The sequence below is a fragment of the Amyelois transitella genome, chromosome 18, assembly GCF_032362555.1.
Source record: "Amyelois transitella isolate CPQ chromosome 18, ilAmyTran1.1, whole genome shotgun sequence".
In the NCBI taxonomy this organism is placed as follows: Eukaryota; Metazoa; Arthropoda; class Insecta; order Lepidoptera; family Pyralidae; genus Amyelois; species Amyelois transitella.
Window position 1 is genome coordinate 6,870,876 of NC_083521.1, and position 21,086 is coordinate 6,891,961.

Sequence of the window (21,086 nt, forward strand, 5' to 3'; positions counted from 1 at the left end):
GAATTCCACCTCGGCCATGTACCAGTTACTTTTTTCGAAATTATGTACATTAGTTTTGAATTTGAATACTAACTATGCTCTTACGGTGTGGGAAAACATCGAATTTGAGTGATGTTTACCTCAATCTATCTGATGGTAAAACAGGTGAAGTCTAAGGTAGTGAACGCAAGCTATTACATATTATTAACTATAGCTGTGAAATGCGTCTGTTTTTCTATCACTTTTCAAGTAATTTAAACTAGAAAGTGGACTCCAACTATATAAATTGGATTGTCAAGCAAAGCACGTGCGTTCGTCCAACCCTTTCAAAACTTATGTTTCAGGGATATAGTTTACAAACTGTGAGTTCACTGCAAATTGCATTAAAACCAAAGTTGAAACTGAACTTTGCCCTGTAGGTACTACGAGGTTGCAATATTGTGCTGCATAGTAACTCAATTTTGTTAAAAATATATGTATTTTGCGTAACCTAAAGAGTCGCATGCAAAATAAATTAAAAACGTAGTTTGGCTGTCATTGTTAAAGTTTAAATTTGTTTTGATAGAATTGAGCAAAGAAAAGAGAGTCTTACTTTTAATAAATGATTTTTATATTAAAAAACTAATTTCGAAGGGTAGGGGTTTTTTATTATTTATGATGTATGATATATAATTTAGATATTTTGGAGTGTCGGTGGTCGAATCGGTAAGGGCACCTTTTGGATTAGGTTCCCCTGCAAAGGTTGCGGAGGTCAGATAGAAGTCGCTTCTTCAAGAGGTTGCCCCGGGCTCCTCTTTAGAGTAACTGGGACTAAATCTTTCTTTCTACAGTAGAAAGCAAAAGCAACCAAAAATGTATTTTTCTAATGTTAAAAGTATTTTTATAGTAAAGACAGAAATAGAACCTTCACACTGTAACGCCTGCTTTCCATGGTGGAAAGATTACGCTCACTATACGCTCAATTTAATTTATTTCATCACATCACAATTGTACGGAAATGAATTTAGTATCATGTTAATTGAAATAACAGGTTTATCGTGTTTCCTATGGAACACCATAAAACGCAGTAATATACGCGAAGTAATTTCCCCAGATTTATTAACTCGCTCAACGGTGAAGGAAAACAGACTTTATTGCCGGGCAGTAAAGGCCAAGTGGCCATAACTTTTACTGGCAATACCATATACCGGGAACTGTTGCCAGAGTTATTAAAAATTAAGTTTTTAAACCCGTTTTATGAGTAACATCCCTCGTCAAAAGCGGTCGGATGGAATGGTCGATTATCGATAGCGACTGAAAATTTAAAGTAGATATGGCATTTTAGTTATGTTTGCTCTCTTTATAAAATTTACTCCTATTTAACTTTGGGCCCGGTCTTCTTGTCATTTATAATCATACCCTTCTTGGTCTACGAGTTCCGAGTCAAAAAAAAATATAAGATTTGTTTTATATTTTATATTCAAATAATATTTTGTAATCCTATGTTATCCTACTGCTGCTACATAAAAATAACAAACAACAGCAGTTTATGATAATTAACTAGTGGAAAAGGCATACTATTTATTAGATAACCAAGTTAACATTAATAATTTCATAACAACTTGACTTCAGAAACATAAACAACCTGGTCTATATTGTGTGATGTCGACACTTGGTAACAAATTAAAGGCAAGACTCAGTCGAACTAAGTTTTCTCATCAGTTCGCTAAGTAATCTAAGTACAAGTGGAAGTCACAACTTTGTGTTGATACAACTAATCTTGTATATTCTGGGCCGCAGACTAACTTTATCTTTAGCAAAATGATTGGGTTTCGTTGTTTACCGATTAAAGACGCAATATTCTAATTGAGGCTAGTTTAAATTTATTTATCACATAAACGAGTACATTGTTTTCGAATGTTCCATGTATTTTTCAATTCTTTAGAATAGGAATTATTCCCGTGCAGATTTTATAAGTCAATCAAGGGAAAGGAAACTTGAGATCCTCCTTTTAGGCGATACCTATTACTACTTAATCGAATCTCAATTCCAACAACAACAGTCTCGAAAAAACGGAACAAGTTAAAGTGGTAAATATGTTAGTTGAAATTAAAAAAGTTCATCAACAGCAGAGCAAAAAGTTAATTAAAACGGAATTAAATTAAATCCATCTAGCGTAATTTTAAAACAGAATCCACTGAAATCTAGATTTTTAATCCGGGCTTCATCGTAGCAAGCGCTCAGTGATACTGCAAATGCCGTGTGCGGTCAACAGCTTAAAGCTCTTGTGAAAGCTTTCTATTGTACCTTCACTATACACTTCAATAACTTATCGTTTCTTCTATTTGTGTTTGAAGAAGTCTTAAACATTAATGGAAGGAATAGAAAATAAAATGTCTTAACGTGACACACTCACAGATTTCTTCTTTAGTCCCAGTAACAACCTCAACTCTGGAGAGTGTCTCGTGGTACGCATTTGACCATGATCCTGGGTTGCATTTGACAGGTTTTGACACAAATCAGCTCTCGTCTGATCTCCGCAACCTTTGCAGGGGAGCCATACCTATATTATATCATGGTAAGACTTGCACTAGATTGATGTGCTCAAATTCTGTTAGTAGTCTTTAACGACATCCATGGGAAAGAGATGGAGTGGGTATGTATAATGTAAAGCTAAAGTGCTGGACACCACACGGCAAAAAAATATATGCCTAATCTAATATGAAATCGGCTTTTACTATATTTGTAAGTAATATTGTATTACTATTACTCATACTGTTACTTAAAGGTACAGTATTTTTAAAAAGCTTACCATTTTTCTTTTACAAGCTCATGAATAAGGCGAGATCCTAATTAATACGTTAAATAGGCATATTAATTTTTCTCACCTTGAAATTTCTCGGCTAATTTTCCTTAACTTAATAACAAATATGCTATATTTTTTTTCTCTTTTAAATTACAATTTTTAAAGATTATCATGAGTGATAAAGACCTATTATACATAGGTATGTATGGTACATATGATCACGTATTTATGCGAGTTCACTTCACAGAGCCAACAGATTTAGAAAGACTTTAAGGCCACCGTCAGTTGTATGGCTTGATGATGGAATTGAGGTTCAAAAAGATCATGCGATATTTAATAAAAATAGTTTTATAGGCCTTTTTTAAAAACAATATAACATTTATGAAAAACTTTCATCTTAAAGATTTTTACATATATGCAAAATGCGAAAAGAAACAAAGTAACAAAATATAAGAATAACGTTTTAAATCTCAATTTTCCTTATACAAAGTTTCTGATATGAAACTGCCAGGTGTGTTTACATAATCGCGGGGTGGCTTGCCAAGACAACAACTGAGGAAAACTCATTTATGGTTCCGTAATACAGAAGTAAAATACTCGTATGATAAGAAAACTATTACAAAAGGGCGGAAGCTGTAGAACAGTTTTTATAAAAGGTACTATAATTATTATTGACCTATCGAATAGCCAGCGAAGCGAGCGAGATATATGTATATGTATGTTTGTAACGCGATAACTTTCGAACCGCTGGTTTGATTTTGATAAAATTTAAAAGATATGTAGGATCTGTCAATAGAAATTGTAAGTTCGTGGGACGGCAAAAATCGATTGAGTCGTTTTTGAAATATTCACAGTTTTATAAAAAATTAAAGTGTTCGCGTTATTTAAGTTCGCAGCGAACAGCTTTCTTAATATATATTATACTCTTTCCAAATATGCTACTTAGATAGCGTAACTAAACTATATTATAATACAGGGATAAAGGATTACAAAAAAAAAAACACATTAAAAGAAATATCATACACGCTTACATTATTATTTTTATATAACTCGGTTTTGTTTCTCGTCAAAAAAAAACCCAGCCATGTTATTCTTATCATGGCACATTGATCGTAAAACGGGCGGTGAAACAAAAGTGTTTTGTTCTGAATACAATACTTCCTTTGACGGTAAAATATTTTTGCGCCACTTTTATTTATCGAAACAAATTCATATTCCTATTTCTGGGTTAGTTGAATCTGATAAAGGTTATTATTAAAGCACTGGGTACTATGAAAAAGTCATAACAAATAAAACTTTTTGATATGCATGTTTGAAGTACCAGAAATCTAAGGATTATTATGTAAGTATAAGAGTACCAAAAGACACGGGATTCATAAAAGAACTACACTATTATTATTATTTCAAAATATCTAAATATTATCTTAAGTTAAAATTTATAAAAATGCACTTTAATATCTTTTCGTGTTCAGTAAAATGTAATTTGTATCCTTCTTTGTGTCAAAGCCAAAATGCAAATACTTTTGATGAAATGAAAAGTTGCTTTTTGCTGAAGAATTACTCATTCGTTTTAATAACACCACTGAAAGAGAATATTCTCTTTAGCAGTTTTCTTAATCCAGGAGTCTGTTCATGATAAGTTTACCTTGAAAAAACCTTATAAATAATTGCTAACATAATCTTCTACTGCTAATATAAACAAAAAACAACTTTGTTTTTGGCTTGTCGGATAACAGCCATAAGCGTCTGTTAACTGTCCCTAAACAAACGTTTTGACATAAGTACGAGTATAACGATCATTCAACATGGAGGCAGGCATTAAAAGGCAGGAAGCCGAATTATAGCTCGTTAAATAAAAAACATAATAAACCCGACCTTACGTCAAGTTCACGGGCATATCAAAATGGCGGCTTACCGGCCATCTTGCTGTTGAAGTGTTGGGTTTGTTTGGGATAAAATATTTTTGTACATTTTATTACACGATATAATTTTAACACTTAAGGCTTGTGTAACAAAAAAAATAATGTTTCCTTCTATAAAGAGAAACGACTTGCATAAAATATACAATGGAATTCCCTTTATATACTTAGTTAATGTACGAATAAAGTAACAAAATTAAAACAAATTTAGCACAGATATAATTAGTGACATTAATTACTACTACTTAATAATTATGAATTTTATTCTTGATAATAAAAGTTTGTCCCATATTATTGACTTCTTCATTTTTATCAGTCAGGACTAATACATAGGCTGGCATGCATGATCTTATTAGAATTTAGTGAACGTCGACGTATCACGCCCACCACAGTAATCGACCGTACCTTTTTACAGGAAAAAGATTAAAACCTCTCCGCAATAAACAAAGGTAGAATTCGAAGGCAGCCACAAGAAAATTCCATCAATATCAATCAATAGCCTAGGAAGGCTTCTGACACAAAGTCAATTTATATTTCAGGGCTTTTGGGTAGTAACCGTTGTTTCTTTTTACTTCATCTTACCTACTTCATTAAGCGAGAGGTATTATAGTATTGTGATAACAACATGTGGTTCCCGGCACCAATAGAAAAAAGAATAGGACCACTCCGTCTCTTTCCCATGGATGTCGTAAAAGGCGACTAAGGGATAGGCTTATAAACTTAGGATTCTTCTTTAAGGCGATGGGCTAGCAACCTGTCGCTATTTGAATCTCAATCCTATCTTAAAGCCAAAAAGCTGAACGTGGCCTCTCAGTCTTTTCATGACTGTTGGCTGTGTCTACACCGGAAGGGATATAGACGTGATTATATGTATGTATGTATGATAACAACAAAGTGACGTACATTAGGTAGACTATAACATATATATACCACGTCTAATCCTTTATGGGGTAGACACAGCCAACAGTCTTGAAGAGAACGAAAGGTCACATACGGTGGTATGGCTTATTGATGGAATTTAGTGGGAGGTTGCTAGCCCATTGCCTTAGTCACTGTTTGAATCTCAATTCCATTACTAAACCATTCCAATGTTTTCAAGACTGGCTCTGCCTTCTCCGCAGATATAGACGTGATTATATGTATGTATGCATTTGCTAGCGTAAACCCTTACCCTATTAAACAAGTTACTCCTATTTAAGATAACTATCTAATGGCCGCTTACAATATTGCAATTACTGGGGACCAATTAGTGTCCTTTGGTTTGCCCAATATGATCTGAATAACAACAAGCCGCGGGAAATTGGTTTTGCTCGACGAAATAAGGTTTCAGCATAATTTAACGTTAAATAAATGACTTAAGAACTGACTTAGTTTCTTTAGTAATAGCATAAAATATAGATTTATTATTTCACTATTTTGAATCTGAACAATTTATTTCATAAACAAAAACAAAACAGATACCTTTAAATCCACACATAAGACGAGAAAAATGTTAATTCCTACCTCATATAAAATCGACTGAAGTGAAACAAGTAAGAATCTTGGCAAGTGGAAAGATGTAGTCTATGCCGACCCCGCCAGGAAAAAAACGTGATTTTGGTAGGTACGCATATCTATGAAATCGATTTATTATTCACATAAATATATGCCTCTTAATTCTGTAGTCGACTTAAATAGTTTTTTTTTTATTTTATTTTTAAACTATATTTATAATATTAATTATTAAATAATAATGTATTGAATATTTATCCGTTATATAGAGCCGTGTGGTTCCCGGCATCAACACAAAAAAGAATAGGACCACTCCATCTCTTTCCCATGGATGTTGTAAAAGGCGACTAAGGGATAGGCTTACAAACTTGGGATTATTTTTTAGGCGATGGTCTAGCAACCTGTCACTATTTGAATCTCAATTCTATCATTAAGCCAAAAAGCTGAACGTGGCCATTCGGTCTTTTCAAGACTATTGGCTCTGTCTACCCCGTAAGGAATATAGACGTGACCATATATATTATATATATATGGATATAGTATGTATGTATGTTGAATATTTATCAGATTTTTCAATTAGTTATTGGCAAGTAATTGTATATTGTATAACTAATATTAGAAAGCTACCAACTGCAAATAAACACAAAGTTATTATATGAGATGCCACTAAAACAACATACGATTTTGATATAACACGAGGCCAGCAGTGATATGATCCCAAATAATCCCAAATGGCATTACCTAAGTCCCTGTTACGTCCTTATCTTAAGACTCCCCTATACAGTTAAGATTTTGTTAATTCCCATAAATAACTTTTACTTTAGCATTTGCAAAAGAAATGTTGTATTATGTTGAAATTTTGTCTAAGCAAAAAAATACTAAGTATATCTAGTCTTATATTTGGTTTGCCTTGCGGTTCCCGAAACTGCCACATAGGATCACACTAGCTTTTTCCTCAGATGTACCTAATAAAAGGCGACTAAGGGTATATATACATTTAGATCGCTTCGGGATCGCCATTAATCTTCGAAACTGTAACGACCATCTCACTTCTTGGCAGAAAAGCTTTTAACTGGTTTCAGTCGGAACAAACCCAAAACTTCTGATTATTTCAATTGTAATATTTGATTCATTTTAAGGCACAATAATAATAAAAAATATTAATCAAATATTTAGTCTTTATAACTCTGCCCAATAGTACAATGCCCGGTTAATTTGATTAATTGAATTATTTCATATTATATTCACTCAGCTAAATGTAGCCTTCGAGTCATTTTGAGACTATTGGCTCTGTCTACTCCGTAAGAGATAAAAACGTTATAAATGTTTCCATAGCAAAAAGTGATAATAATGAGAAAATTCAACAACTCGTGTTTTGGAAACAAAAGGGAAAGTACGTTTCTATGGAAACTTGATTTTGCAGGGGAGACTTAATAACACAACACGCAGTAGCGGGCAGATATAATTGAATTTGTGAAGCTATCAAAACACATCTATTACATTCGCGGACGTGGCCAAGCGTGGGCGTCCGTATAGCGAACTAATTAATATTTTCTAGGTTAGTTTTTTTTTTATTACCGCCATGGATACGTGATCTGCTTAGACTCTACGTACTTTTTATTTTAGGTTCTGGATCTTTTCGAATTTAGCTCATATGTTGTGGTTCGGACACAGTGGAAAGAAAAAAGTCGGAATCGGACCCCAGTCACCGAAGCATTTTTACGCTGGTACCTGTTTGCTACTGGTATTGCTTAAAGTTGAGAGATATATCTTTGGCTTAACTGCATGTCTCCTTCCTCAGAACTTTTAAGACAATATAAAAATCGATTCAAAATACAAAATCATCAAAAACATTAATAAATTTCAAGGATATTTATTTGTAAAACAAATGTGATGTAACATATTTGACGAATAAATAATCTAGTATCAATGTGTTTATTAGAGCGTCAATCAAACTTAAAAAGTGCGAAGCAAAGTTTTTAATCTTTTCCGTGCGAATTTCGATAAATCCTTGCTTAATGCATTCGTAGATCATTTAAGAAAGCTATATGCCTATTTTCATGGATCTAGACCCAGTGTTTTGGCCTGCGCGACGTCTATCAGTCAGTCAGAGCCACTCGATGAAAAAGTGTTTCAAATGTATGTATATTTATCTAAAGGCAAGTGAGGAATGCCGAAGAAAATGGCTTGTCATAAAATATTAACTTACTTGGCTACTTATATACCAGCAAAGACAACCTTCAAAAACAGGAGTGAGAACCCAAGTACCAACTTTGTATTACCAACTGTCAAAGTGTCACCTCATTTGAAAATCAGTGCTCAGAACTTTGATGTGGTTCCATTTTATACCGAACATAACAAGCACAAGATAAACTTTCGACGGCTTGATAGTTAAGTAAAGCTGAGAAACGATAATTTTACATTATTTAGAATCTTTTACGGTATTTACACTAGGACCTATCTGATATATATGTTCAAAGAAGTTTGAAATGTTATACAAACTCTTTCTTGTTATGTTCTTGTTTATCTGTGGTGCGGCGTCCCATGCGCGCGCATCTTGAAAATACATGTCATTCGTGTCCAAGCTATCCTGTGGTTTTATTGTATGATTATTTATAAATATCTATAAATATATCATTTGGCGACGAATGGGATCAATTTATCCACAATATTGAAGGAAAATGGCATTCCTAGGGAACTTACCGATTTTTGATCACAAAGTAAGCGAATGGCTTATATTCAAGGGTAAGTTAACGCAATTTATAAAGATCAACAGCGTTAAGGAAGAAAACCAAAGCGGTATTCTTTTAACTCATCTTGATGAAGAATCATATCGCTTGTTGCGTAATTTAGCGTATCCCTTGGAATTGGACACATTAGGTTTCACAAGATTAATTGAGTTACTCGATAGTCATTTTAAACCAAGACAAGGCTCATTTGTTGACAAGGCGAAATTTTACGGAGCTAGTAGAAGTCCAGGCGAGAAATTAGGAGACTGGGCGGCGCGACTGAGAGGTCTAGCAAGCTATTGCGACTTTGGCACCGCTTTGGAAACGAATCTGAGGGATCGTTTCGTCCTCGGCTTGGGCGCCGGCCCGGAACGCGATAAGTTGTTTGAGCAAAATGCGTCGACGCTGACGTTGACGAGGGCTATAGAGTTAGCGGAGCAAGCGGCCTGTGCTAAGCAGGCGAAAGTCATGTGTAAAGAAGAATCTGCTATATTGAAGGAAGAGCCGATACTGCGAGCAAAATTTCAAACCGGCCGAGGCGATCAACAGCGGCCCGGCGCGGCGCGCGGCGACGTAGCGGATATATCATGTCGTTGCTTGGTTTGCGGATTTAAAAATCACACAAGTGAGATATGCCGCTACAAGACTTATAAATGTCAGAAATGTGGTGTCAAAGGCCATCTGAAGAAAGTGTGTACAGCGGCTAAAAAATCGTCCGATCAGATTCATCATTGCAATTCGACAATGGAATATCAAGCCCCTGAAAACATTGCCTTGAATTGTGAGGAATGTCAAAATTTTAATTTGAGGTATGTAACCGATAAGCCAATTTTGATTGATGTTTGTTTAGGTGGTAAAATTATTTCCATGGAATTAGATTCAGGCTCTGGTAATAGCGTAATTTCCGAGAAATTGTATGAAAAATATTTTTCAACCTATAAATTGCACCAGAGTTATTTAAGAATGTGCCTATATGATGGAAGTAAAATAATTCCCTTAGGATATTTTACTATTGAAGTGTTCTATAGTAATACAAAAAAGCAATTAAAGATTTTTGTAGTGAGAAATGGAGGTCCTCCTCTATTAGGTAGGGATTTTATGTCTGCATTTAATTTAGTGATAACAAGCGGCTTATACTCTGTTACAAATAAGAATGAGTTAGAGCAATTACTGGCAAAGTTTTCGAACTTGTGGCGTGACGAGCTGGGTGCGTTTAATAAGTTTAAAGTTAAATTACAGCTTAAGGATAACTCCAATCCCAAATATTTTAAACCACGAAGTGTACCCTTTGCTCTCAGAGAAAAAGTAGAACAAGAAATTGATAGATTAGTCAAGTTAGGTATTCTTGTTCCCGTTAACCATTCTGACTACGCTACACCTATTGTTCCCGTTTTAAAAAGCGATGGTCAAGTCAAGATTGCTGGTGATTTTTCAATTACATTAAACAAAGATCTTATTATTGATAAATATCCGTTACCTCGTATAGAGGAAGTGTTCGCGAAAATTGGAGGTGGTGAACGGTATAGTAAAATTGACTTAAAAAATGCCTACAATCAATTTTTATTAGAGGAATCGTCTCAGGATCTCACTACAATTAATACGCATAAAGGGCTTTTTAAATATACTCGTTTAGTTTACGGCTTGGCGAACGCGCCGGCAATTTTTCAGAAGTCAATGGAGTCGTTGCTTTCAGGCATTAAAGGGGTAAGTGTCTGGTTGGATGATATTTGTATAACCGGATCAGATTCGGATATTCATTTAAAGAGACTGCACGAAGTTCTGAGTAGGCTGAATGATGCTGGATTAAGACTTCAAAAAGAAAAATGCGAGTTTTTCAGGGAAAGCGTACAATACTTAGGTTATGTTATTAGCAAGGAAGGACTTCAAACTTGTCCCGATAAAGTGAAGGCTATTCTAAACGCGCCAGACCCGACTAACGTCAGTGAGGTACAGAGGTTCTTAGGTGTAGTTAACTATTATAGAAATTTTATCCCTAATGCGTCTTCATTATTGAACCCTCTTCACGAGCTATTGCGAAGTGATGTTCCGTGGGAGTGGGGAGAGCGACAACGGCGCAGCATGGCGGCCGTGCGCCGCGAGCTATCCTCGGAGCGCGTGCTGGCGCACTTCGACCCCGCCGCGCAGCTCGTGCTGAGCGTGGACGCCGGCCCGGCCGGGCTCGGCGCGGTGCTGGCTCAGCGGACTGCTGACGGCGCCGAGCGGCCCCTGGCATATGCATCACGATCCCTAGCGGCTAGCGAACGAAATTACAGCCAAATTCAAAAAGAGGCGACCGCCATTATATTTGGCGTCAAGCGATTTCACCAGTATCTTTATGGCCGTGATGATCCTTTCATTTTAAAAACGGATCATAGGCCGCTAGTATCGATATTTAACAATAAGTCCGGTATACCGATAACTACAGCCTTGCGTTTGCAAAGGTATGCGATTATATTATCGGCTTATAATTATACAGTACAATATGTATCTAGCGAAAACAATGCAGTAGCAGATTTTTTTTCACGCGCTCCTTTACAGGTAAAGTCAATCGACGAAAATGGTAAGGATGTCGACAGTCTTTATGCCCTGAAATTTTTGGACGCGGCGTCACCGGCTACCGCCTTGAAAGATATCATACTAGCGACCCAACAAGATGAAACCATAATGACTGTAGTAAAATATTTGCAGTATGGTTGGCCCAGAAAAATTAGTTGTACGTCTGTTTTACCGTATTTCCAATGTAAATCGGATTTGCAGTTTGAAAATGGTTGTCTTTTGAGAGGACATAGGATAGTGATACCTTCAAAGCTTAGAAATAAGATGTTACAGGAATTGCACGATTCCCACTTAGGTATAACTAAGAGTAAAAGTAATGCTCGTAGTAGAATGTGGTGGCCGGGCATCGACGGCGACATCGAGCGCTGGGTGGGAGCGTGTGCGGCGTGCGTGTCGGCGCGCGGGGCCCCGCCGCGCGACCCGCCCGCGCCCTGGCCCGCCGCCGCCCGCCCGTGGCAGCGCATACACATCGACTATATGACTATAGGGCAAAGGGTATACTTGGTGGTTGTGGATTCACATAGCAAATGGTTGGAGTGTTTGTATATGCACAATGGAACTTCAACGACCGCTTTAATTACTAAGCTTAAAGTATTATTTGCTACTTTTGGTATTCCAGACCTCTTAGTATCTGACAACGACACGAAAATAAATTCTCTCGAATTTAGGTCATTTTGCTCAGCAAATGGTATCAAATATATGACGTCACCTATTTACCACCCTCCTAGTAACGGACAAGCCGAAAACTCTGTCAGAACATGTAAAAAGATGTTAAAATGTATACTTAAAGAAAATTTAAGTCTGTGCGAAATTCAGGAACATCTTTTAGGATATTTATTCAATTATAGAAATGCCGTGCATTGTACCACCGGAGAAACGCCAGCCAAGTTAATGTTCGGTCGTAAACTTCGCACTCGTCTCGACCTTATTTTGCCATCGGAAAGAGAGCACAGCTCAGTGCCTGTGCCGGGTAGGCGATCGTTTGGTATAGGAGACAAGGTGTGGTGCCGATGGTATAGTGCGCGGATGGAAACTTGGCAACTAGGAATAATTAAAGAGAAAGTAGGTAACAAAATGTACAAAATTTTTATAGATAGTTTAGATGAATATTGTATCAGACATGTTGATCAACTGCTTAATTATACCGGCGGTGAGAATGAAGTAGCTGATGGCCATCTGCTTGATGATGTTTCTTTTTCGAGTCCTGTTACTGCTGTCTCTTCCCAAGAACCGGCTGCGATAACTCAAAGTGATGAAACTCAAATGAGTTCACAACCTCAGCATGTAACAAATAATAGAGACAGGGAAGTTGGCAGAGATTGTGAGGAGGAGGAAAGTGAGAGAATCATTGAAATTCAAAATGACTCCTCAGCCGAGCATAGTTCTGAGCAAGTGCAGGGCGTCAGTAGCGATGCAACGGTGGTAGATCCGCCGGAAACTCTTACTCGCCCTAGACGAAATGTTCCACGGGTTGATTACAGAAAGTATTTGTAATTAATATCTACTAATTTAACAAGTTGTTATTTTTAGTTTAAATGTATCTAATAAGTATTATGATTAATGTACATAATTTTCAACAGGTTCTTAAAATAAGTGTGGAGGAATGATATATATGTTCAAAGAAGTTTGAAATGTTATACAAACTCTTTCTTGTTATGTTCTTGTTTATCTGTGGTGCGGCGTCCCATGCGCGCGCATCTTGAAAATACATGTCATTCGTGTCCAAGCTATCCTGTGGTTTTATTGTATGATTATTTATAAATATCTATAAATATATCACTATCACTATTTGAAATTCAATTCCATCATTAAGCCAAACAGATGAACATGGGTTTCGAATCTTTTCTAGTTGGTTGGCCCTGTCAGCCCCGTAATGGAAAAAGTGGTTATTTGTATGTATATCATGTTTTTAGAAACTTTGATTTTGGATTAGACTGCAAGATAACATGTTATTGACTAAAAACCGCACGAACTGATCGGAGGGAAAACAAACTACATAATCCGGTTCACGTTATTATCACTAAAGGGGTACATAGACCACATTTAAACAACCTCAAGGAAAAACTAATTTCTCTTTTATCGGTCATTTCCATAGATTTACTTTTCAATATGTTTGGGAAAAAGCAACTAGCATACATTATTAATATTTTTCAAACAAGCATAGAAGTCTACTTCTAAAACGATTGAATATACTAAGCAAGAACGTATTTGGTATGTGGCATATCTAAAACATAATACAAACTCAAAATTAGGATCACAAATAACATTTAATGTTAAACCATCACGCCACACAAACAACGCTTCAATGCACAGAAGCCAAATCCAAATTCGACGCCCCCCAATCCCTTTGTTGACACCACAGAGCACGGAAGATGGATTCCGCGCTTTGTGGTTGACGTAGTAACCATTAGCACACGATCGGGATAGGGCGCTTTCACACCAACGAAGGCGAATGAACATACGTGTGTTCTTAACTTCTTCTTACTCCTGGCGCTCTCATTCTCACTCCTCTGGAGGGTGCATCTTTTTGCATGATCCTAAATTGGGTGAGTCATGTTCAGCTACATATATAGCTTAGTAAAGGAATTGTAATTCGGATAGTAACAGGTTGTTACCTTATCTCCTTAAAGAGTAATGCTTGTGAAGATTGCACTGACTATTTTTTATAATCTGCAGGGAGAAAAAAGTGTACATACGAGTACAATATTTCTTCGCTACTAGACCTCAGCTTGCATTAAAAAAGTGTGCCTGTTCGACATTTATGAGAAAGAGATGCAGAAGTTGTAAAGCAAAAAATTATATATCTTATATACATATATCCTATGGGAACAATGAGTTTTTTTTCATTTCCTTAATTGTATACTTCTTTTTTATTTTAATTCTATCTAGTATTTAACGGTACTCTAAGTTAACCTTACTGTTTTTATCAAAATAATGAAATATCAATTTAAATCATTTGGCCTCTGTTGGTTTGGTGTGTACACAACTTTACCCAATGTCGGCTGAAATAACGTCATTGTAAATACAAGTCGCGGTTTCAAACAACGCGGCTTCTACACATATTGTTTATGTTTGAGAATTCACTTGTTTGGATTCTCTCAAATACATTTCTATTTAAGTGAAATCGTATTATTTGTTTACAAGCTGATGCTAGTGACTTCATTCGTGTGGCTAAATTACAATAACTTATTATGTTATTCCAATTTGAATTTTGAAATCTGTTCAGAGGGTTTTGCGTGAAAGAGTAACAAATAGATACATTCTGATGCACACATCCATGATTTGTTTTAATAAATTTTGTTTTTATTAAAACAAAAAAACACTGTTTTTTTTGTTTTTCTGTTGTTATTTAAAACATAAGACTGAACTTATATTTATAACAGTGTAATAAATAATATGTATGTATGTGTATGTATGTAATAAGTTCAAGTTCAACCATTTCCTACCCAACATTAATCCTCATTTGCTCTCCCTTTTGTCTATGATTGATGGCATCGAGTTATATTCGGCATTATCGTCAAATATATTGCGTGATATGCGATAAATATTATCGAAGAAAATGTTTTGAATGTGAAGGTCGTGGTGGTTGACAAGATAAGGAATGAATAGAGCTTCATCGCGAGTTATTATTAGTTAAGTTTTTGCCCGCGGTTTCACCCGCGTGAAGAGTGCACTGTGTCCTTCTCCGCACTCCACACTATATGTTTGTTAAATTTCATGGAGTTCGTTTCAGTGGGCTATTCGTTAAAGAGGGACAAACAAAAATTCTTTCACATTTATAATATTAGAAAGCATATACCGAATGACAGCCTCGTACGTATAGTAGTGTGCCGTGTGGTTCCCGGCACCAATAGAAAGAGAATAACCACTCCATCTCTTTCCCATGGATGCCGTAAAAGGCAAATAAGCGACAGCTTTATAAACTTGGGATTCTTCTTTTAGGCGACGGGCTAGCAACCTGTCACTTTATATGAATCTCAATTCTATCAGTAAGTCAAACAGCTCTGTTTGCCGCGCAAGGAATATAGACGTGACAATGCGTAATAATATTTTTCTTAAATATGGGATAATATTGATACAAGATTTTGTTTTCAAAGACATCGCCAGAGATACTCATTAAAAGATATCTCTCTGTAAAGTTTTTAAAACCCCTCTTAACATTTTTGTCGGCGTCTCAAAGAAATCTCATCTGCATTAATTACTCTTTGCAGGAAAATAATGAGGGTTCTCATTATCTTTATGCCACTAAATGGAGCATATTTAGTTTCCATCAACAAAAACATAAGCAGTATAACAGATTTTATTCTAAAACAAGGAGACTTTTAATAGAAGAGAGAATAATTAATAAGAAATGAATTTATTTTATTGTAACGCATCCTCAATGCTTTTGATGTGCGTTGCCTTTTCGTTAATGGATTTTCCTTTTGATTTTGGTTGATTGAAAAATATCCCAATTGGTATTAGTCCACCATTGTCCATATTCTTTCATATCCAATGATTGTTTTTTTGTTATTTTTTTATGTGCCATAAAGAATTTACTAACAAACAAACGACGTCCAAGACTTTCCACTCCAACGTTCATTCATACTCACCTTGTTTATTTTCTTACCAGTATATTTTCTGACTCGTATAATAAAACACAAAGCTTAGTACTAATGTCAGATTTTACTCAAGTTATAAAAGATGTGATTCCTTAAGCGCGCAATGCGTCCATATAAATGATTTTTATGAAAACAATATAGCCTGCTAAAATAAGCGAGTATGACAAAAATAACAATATTCGTAGACAAATTGTTACGACCAGAAATTTACCCCCTTACAATTTATGGAATAGGTACTGTTTAAAATACATTTAAATACCGTTACCTGAACCGGAACCGGTGAATCGAAAAATAGTTAATTTAAAAGAAAATGATACCTAATGTTTAACAAGGTTTGTTTGTACCTAAAACGTAACGTTTGTAAGCAAAACAAAAATGGAAGGTTTTACGGATTAAGCTCAAAATATCGTGAAAAGGGCAAAAGGGCGTTGATAGAGAGGTTTATTTTGGTTGCCCCCACGGCTTTATTGGTTGGATATGGCACGTACAAAATATAAGCCTTTATAAAAAGGTGACAAAAATAAACATTGAAAAATAATCGTCTTAATAAAATATTGAGACGATTATCTCAGTGAAGGGTATTCAAATTAGACAAAACAAAATAAGTTTGCAGGGATCGTGGCAAATGGATATAGCTACATAGTCTCTGCCTACCGCTCAGGAAAATAGTATTAATACATCATCGTGTGTACTATACTGTTTCTCATCCTAAACCGAGACGAATGATATATCTACAAAATTTTATAACATATTGGCATCAAATTACACCATTTGAAATCAAATCACTCGTGAGCCATCCAATTTAAAAATAACATCTTTAAACTTAGATATATGTCAGTACGTGCTAACCGATGACTACGGATGATGGGTAATGGATGTTGCTGAAGAGAAATAAGTATGCAGACCATGCCTACCCCTGCGGGAAAAAGGCGTGCTTTTATGTATGTCCGCGCTAGCCGTACCCTGCTTCTACAGCGCTACGATATTCGTAGCTTGTTAGAACGGTCGTAGGTTGCTACGACGCTCGTAGCGTGCTACGAAACTACGACTAACGCAGAGTCTGATCAAAACACAGAGCAAAGAACCGGTTTAATCTTACATCAATATGATTACTTACTATTTAGACTCTGTATAATCAATTACAATAAATAAATTGAATTCAATTCGCACATAATTGAAATGTATTCAGGTGTTCGCTCACAGCCATAATCCGCCGCCGTGAGTCCGGGCACGTCTGTGGTTAAAACAATGGACACCCGCTGATAATGGACTCAACACTTGAATAATTTTCACTGGGAAATTATTGACCAATTTTATGATTATTAAAATTTGAGAATTTTTGACGTGACAACGTCTTATAATTCGATTGAGCCGGCTGCACGCACATGATAAGGACTCATGCGGCGTTACCTCGCTCTGAGGCGTTCCATGAAGGCTTGAAGTGCAAGCGAGAGCTCGGAACGAGCGATAAAGAGGCACAATCGGCCTTCGCGTTCGGCAGCGTATACCTCCTTCTCTATATACATACAAATCTATTAAACAAATTAAATTAAAATTTTCTTTTCAAAAATGCTACCATTCCATCAGAATTTCTTAAGACATTGTCACGTTCAACTATCGTCAATAAACCGACTTTACGGATCACCAATTTTTTCAGTAAATCTAACCATACTACTATAGGTAGTACATTAAAAGCATACCATCTACGTATCGTAGTTATCAGAGGTGGTATACGTTTCTATGTCACTCACTGTACATTTACGATCCAAAGTCTAAAACTGTTGATTCTAAATAATGCCTTCGTAATTAGATGTTTGCAGATTGAAAGCTAATAAGTCTCAAAATAAAAAGGCTTTCGTTCCTGTTTTTATTAGATACAAATTATCCTACTAATATTATGAATGCGCGAAATAAATATCTTTCACGCAAAAACTACTGAACCGATTACGATGAAATTTGGTATGTAGGTAGCTGAAGACCCAGAATTTTTATCCCGGAGATGCCGCGGGATTGATTCTACGCGGATGAAGTCGCGAGCGGTCCCTTGTCTGTATATATAACACTAGTTGCGCGAACAAATGTGTGTTAGAGCGTCGAGTATACGTCTAGTCGACTAATAAAATTTTCTATGAATATGGTTAGTTGTGCGATAAATATGTATGATAGAACAATATTTCCACTTCATACACACGCTTTCGCATCTCGCAAACATTTCCATTAAAAATCTTTCGCATCAGAAAGTCGATCCAAGTTATAATGACATCGGTCCTCAAAGTTGGTATTAATGAAGTTTCGGCGAAGTCATAACATTAGCCGTCACTCAGAATGACCAGGGTTCCCGGCAACAATACAATTAAGTATAAGACCACTCCCTCTCTTTGCCATGTATGTCGTAAACGGTGACTAAGGGGTAGGCTTATATACTTGGGATTCTTTTTTGGCGATGTAACTTGTCACTATTTGAATCTCAATTCTAGCATTAAGCCAAACAGCTGAACGTGGTCTATCAGGATTTTCAAAACTGTTGGCTCTGCCTACCCCTCAATGGATATAGACGTGTTTATATGTGTATAGCAATTAAAATCAAAGCTTAATTAACGTCCATCGAAATAGCATTATATGTGTATGTATAATAAACTGTATTTATCGTTAATCGCAATTAAAATCAAAACCTAATTAACGTCCATCGAAATAGCAGGTGCCCATCGGCGCGACTTGTGTTTAAAACAAAGTTTTAAAACCCAATCTTGGAAAAATATTGCCAACATAATGCTTAAGCACATTAAAAAAAAAATTTAACTCCATCGCTTTAAAAGCTATTTCGCTAAACGTAATACGATGGTTAATATAACTGCATGATATTATCACAAAGCCCTGCGGTCAAACCCGATCAACATCACAATAACAGTAGCGATTCTTTATAATGAATAATGACAGTATACTGTTTTCAAATTTAGTTTTTTCTTTGTTTTCAAGTTTGATTTTCAGGCTATTCTCGTTATTGTTTTGATATAAACTAAATTATGTCGCGACTGCCTTGGGTATGGGTGATTGGTAGGACCTTCAGTAATAAAGAATACCCGCGAAGAAGAAATAAAAAAGGAAAGGGAAACAGCTTTTGCTGTTCTTGCTTCTCAAATAAAGAAGCGCAATTTAAAATTAATCAAAATTTTAACCCCTTCCAAATGGATCAGCGATTGGCATACTCAGAAAATTACTGAGCGCGGCAAACTGCCCAAATGTGCTAATTTGGGCGCGGCTGTAATTTTGCATACGTAGTATTATGTTGACAAAACCTATAGCATACCTATCGAGGATCCATTTAATGTTATTTATACGAAATATGTACATATTTGTTTGCGTATTTCACCGTCAATTAACTGTTCAACTAGGCATTCCAGGCGTCATCCGTAAGATTTTATTCTGACTTTTTGTGTTGAACTAGTCTATACTAATATTATAAAGGTGAAAGTGAGCTTGTTTATTTTAGGTTAAAAATACTTAACCGATCTCCATAAAATTTTGCATGGGTACATATATTATGTACGGGAAAAGACTTTTATGTACGGGATTTGGTACTTTTCACGCGGGTGGAGCCGCGGGTGAGAGTAAAGACTTGTATAAATGATATAACGTTTTCAATTTTAAAATTTCATGTCTTAATAAACACTTTTTTACAATAGAAATTAAAATTTACAAGAAACAATAACCGGGCGTCTTGTTTACCGTTTCTCAAAGTGAATTAATAAAGTAATTTTCTTCAAAAGAAAACTTAATTAAAGAGAAGAATGGATTCTATTCTCGATAAAAAATAAACAAGTCCAATTTGTAACCCGGCTTCTTATTTCTCACTTAATTCGAACCTAATCCCCGTCCACCTACAACCGTTTTTTTTCTTTTTCACAACTTGCCTTATTTACTGGATAAAATTTAGGTAATCTTATTCATCATTCATGACGTCATCGTTCCCATCAGTCCCTGTTGCCCCTTTTTTATAGACATATTTTCCAATGGAGAAGGTTCGGTAAAATTATTTATCTATACTTATAGTTAAATATTATTATTATTCTGGGTTAATGCAGAGCAAAGTATCAAAAAAAGAACAAAAGCGGGCTTTTCCAAAATGGCATCTCCGTACAGGATAAGATTTATAATTCACACAAGTTTGAGAAGTCATCTGTGGAATATCTATAAATCATATCGATCCGTACTTGCCCTTTAGCTGCATTATATTTAATGGATGGCCCTTTTGAATATTCATATCGGAGATATTAGAAATTGCGTTCCATTCCAGCAAATCCCTTTGGTGCCGGCTTCCGTTCCGTTTCACTGATTGTCAAGACTCAAGGGAATTCTATTTCGGGTAAACTAAAATGTGATAGCAATCTGCCATGACATTGAAGTTTGTTTACATAAGCTTTGGTCGCTGGCTTCGCTTGCTTGAATTAAATTGATCATGGAAAATTAGTTTCATCAAATCGCTACCTTTCTCTTTAATGTTCCAATTTTATTATTACATGCATACGACTACGCCTCTTTCCCAAAAGGGAAGGCAGAGACTGCATCTTTCCACCTGTCACGACCACTGCATACTTTTTGCCTCATTCACATTCATCAATATTTCCTGCAGGCTTATGTAACACAATGCTTGCATAGCAGTTATGGGTAAAAACTTCCGATTATTTATAATTATTTCTAGAATAATATTTAGATTATTTTATATTACCCAATCACGATCGTTTTGATGACGCAATGAGACTATCACCAGAAGAAAAAGTGTCTTCTCTTCACACGTTCTTCTGACCCAGAATAAATCTTTTCATGGTCTTTTCAAGTAATTGGCTGGTGATAACAATTAAGTTAATAACGTCTCCATAACAATAAAGTAACCATATTAGCCCCTGTTGGTTTCTACTTAATCTATCTAATTGGTTCGGGATGGGAGTGCAATAGAACAACTTTTGATTCAAGGAGAGCGCGCATTGACACCATGAGAACAGCAAACATCACACTTACACATGGTCAT

The 21,086-nt window shown here is 35.8% G+C and overlaps 2 protein-coding genes across 2 annotated transcripts in view; one reads left to right on the forward strand and one right to left on the reverse strand.

Annotated features, from left to right (window-relative positions):
• LOC106143350 (neuroendocrine convertase 2) overlaps nucleotides 1–21,086 on the reverse strand; it is a 61,194-nt gene that overhangs the window by 33,675 nt on the left and 6,433 nt on the right. The gene's annotated exons all lie outside the window — the stretch shown is intronic.
• Nucleotides 8,699–12,953, forward strand: LOC132902800 (uncharacterized protein K02A2.6-like). The gene is made up of 2 exons (XM_060949213.1): nucleotides 8,699–9,712; nucleotides 10,202–12,953. Exons 1-2 carry the CDS (start codon nucleotides 8,856–8,858, stop codon nucleotides 12,951–12,953), a joined length of 3,609 nt encoding a protein of 1,202 aa, XP_060805196.1. The 5' UTR covers nucleotides 8,699–8,855.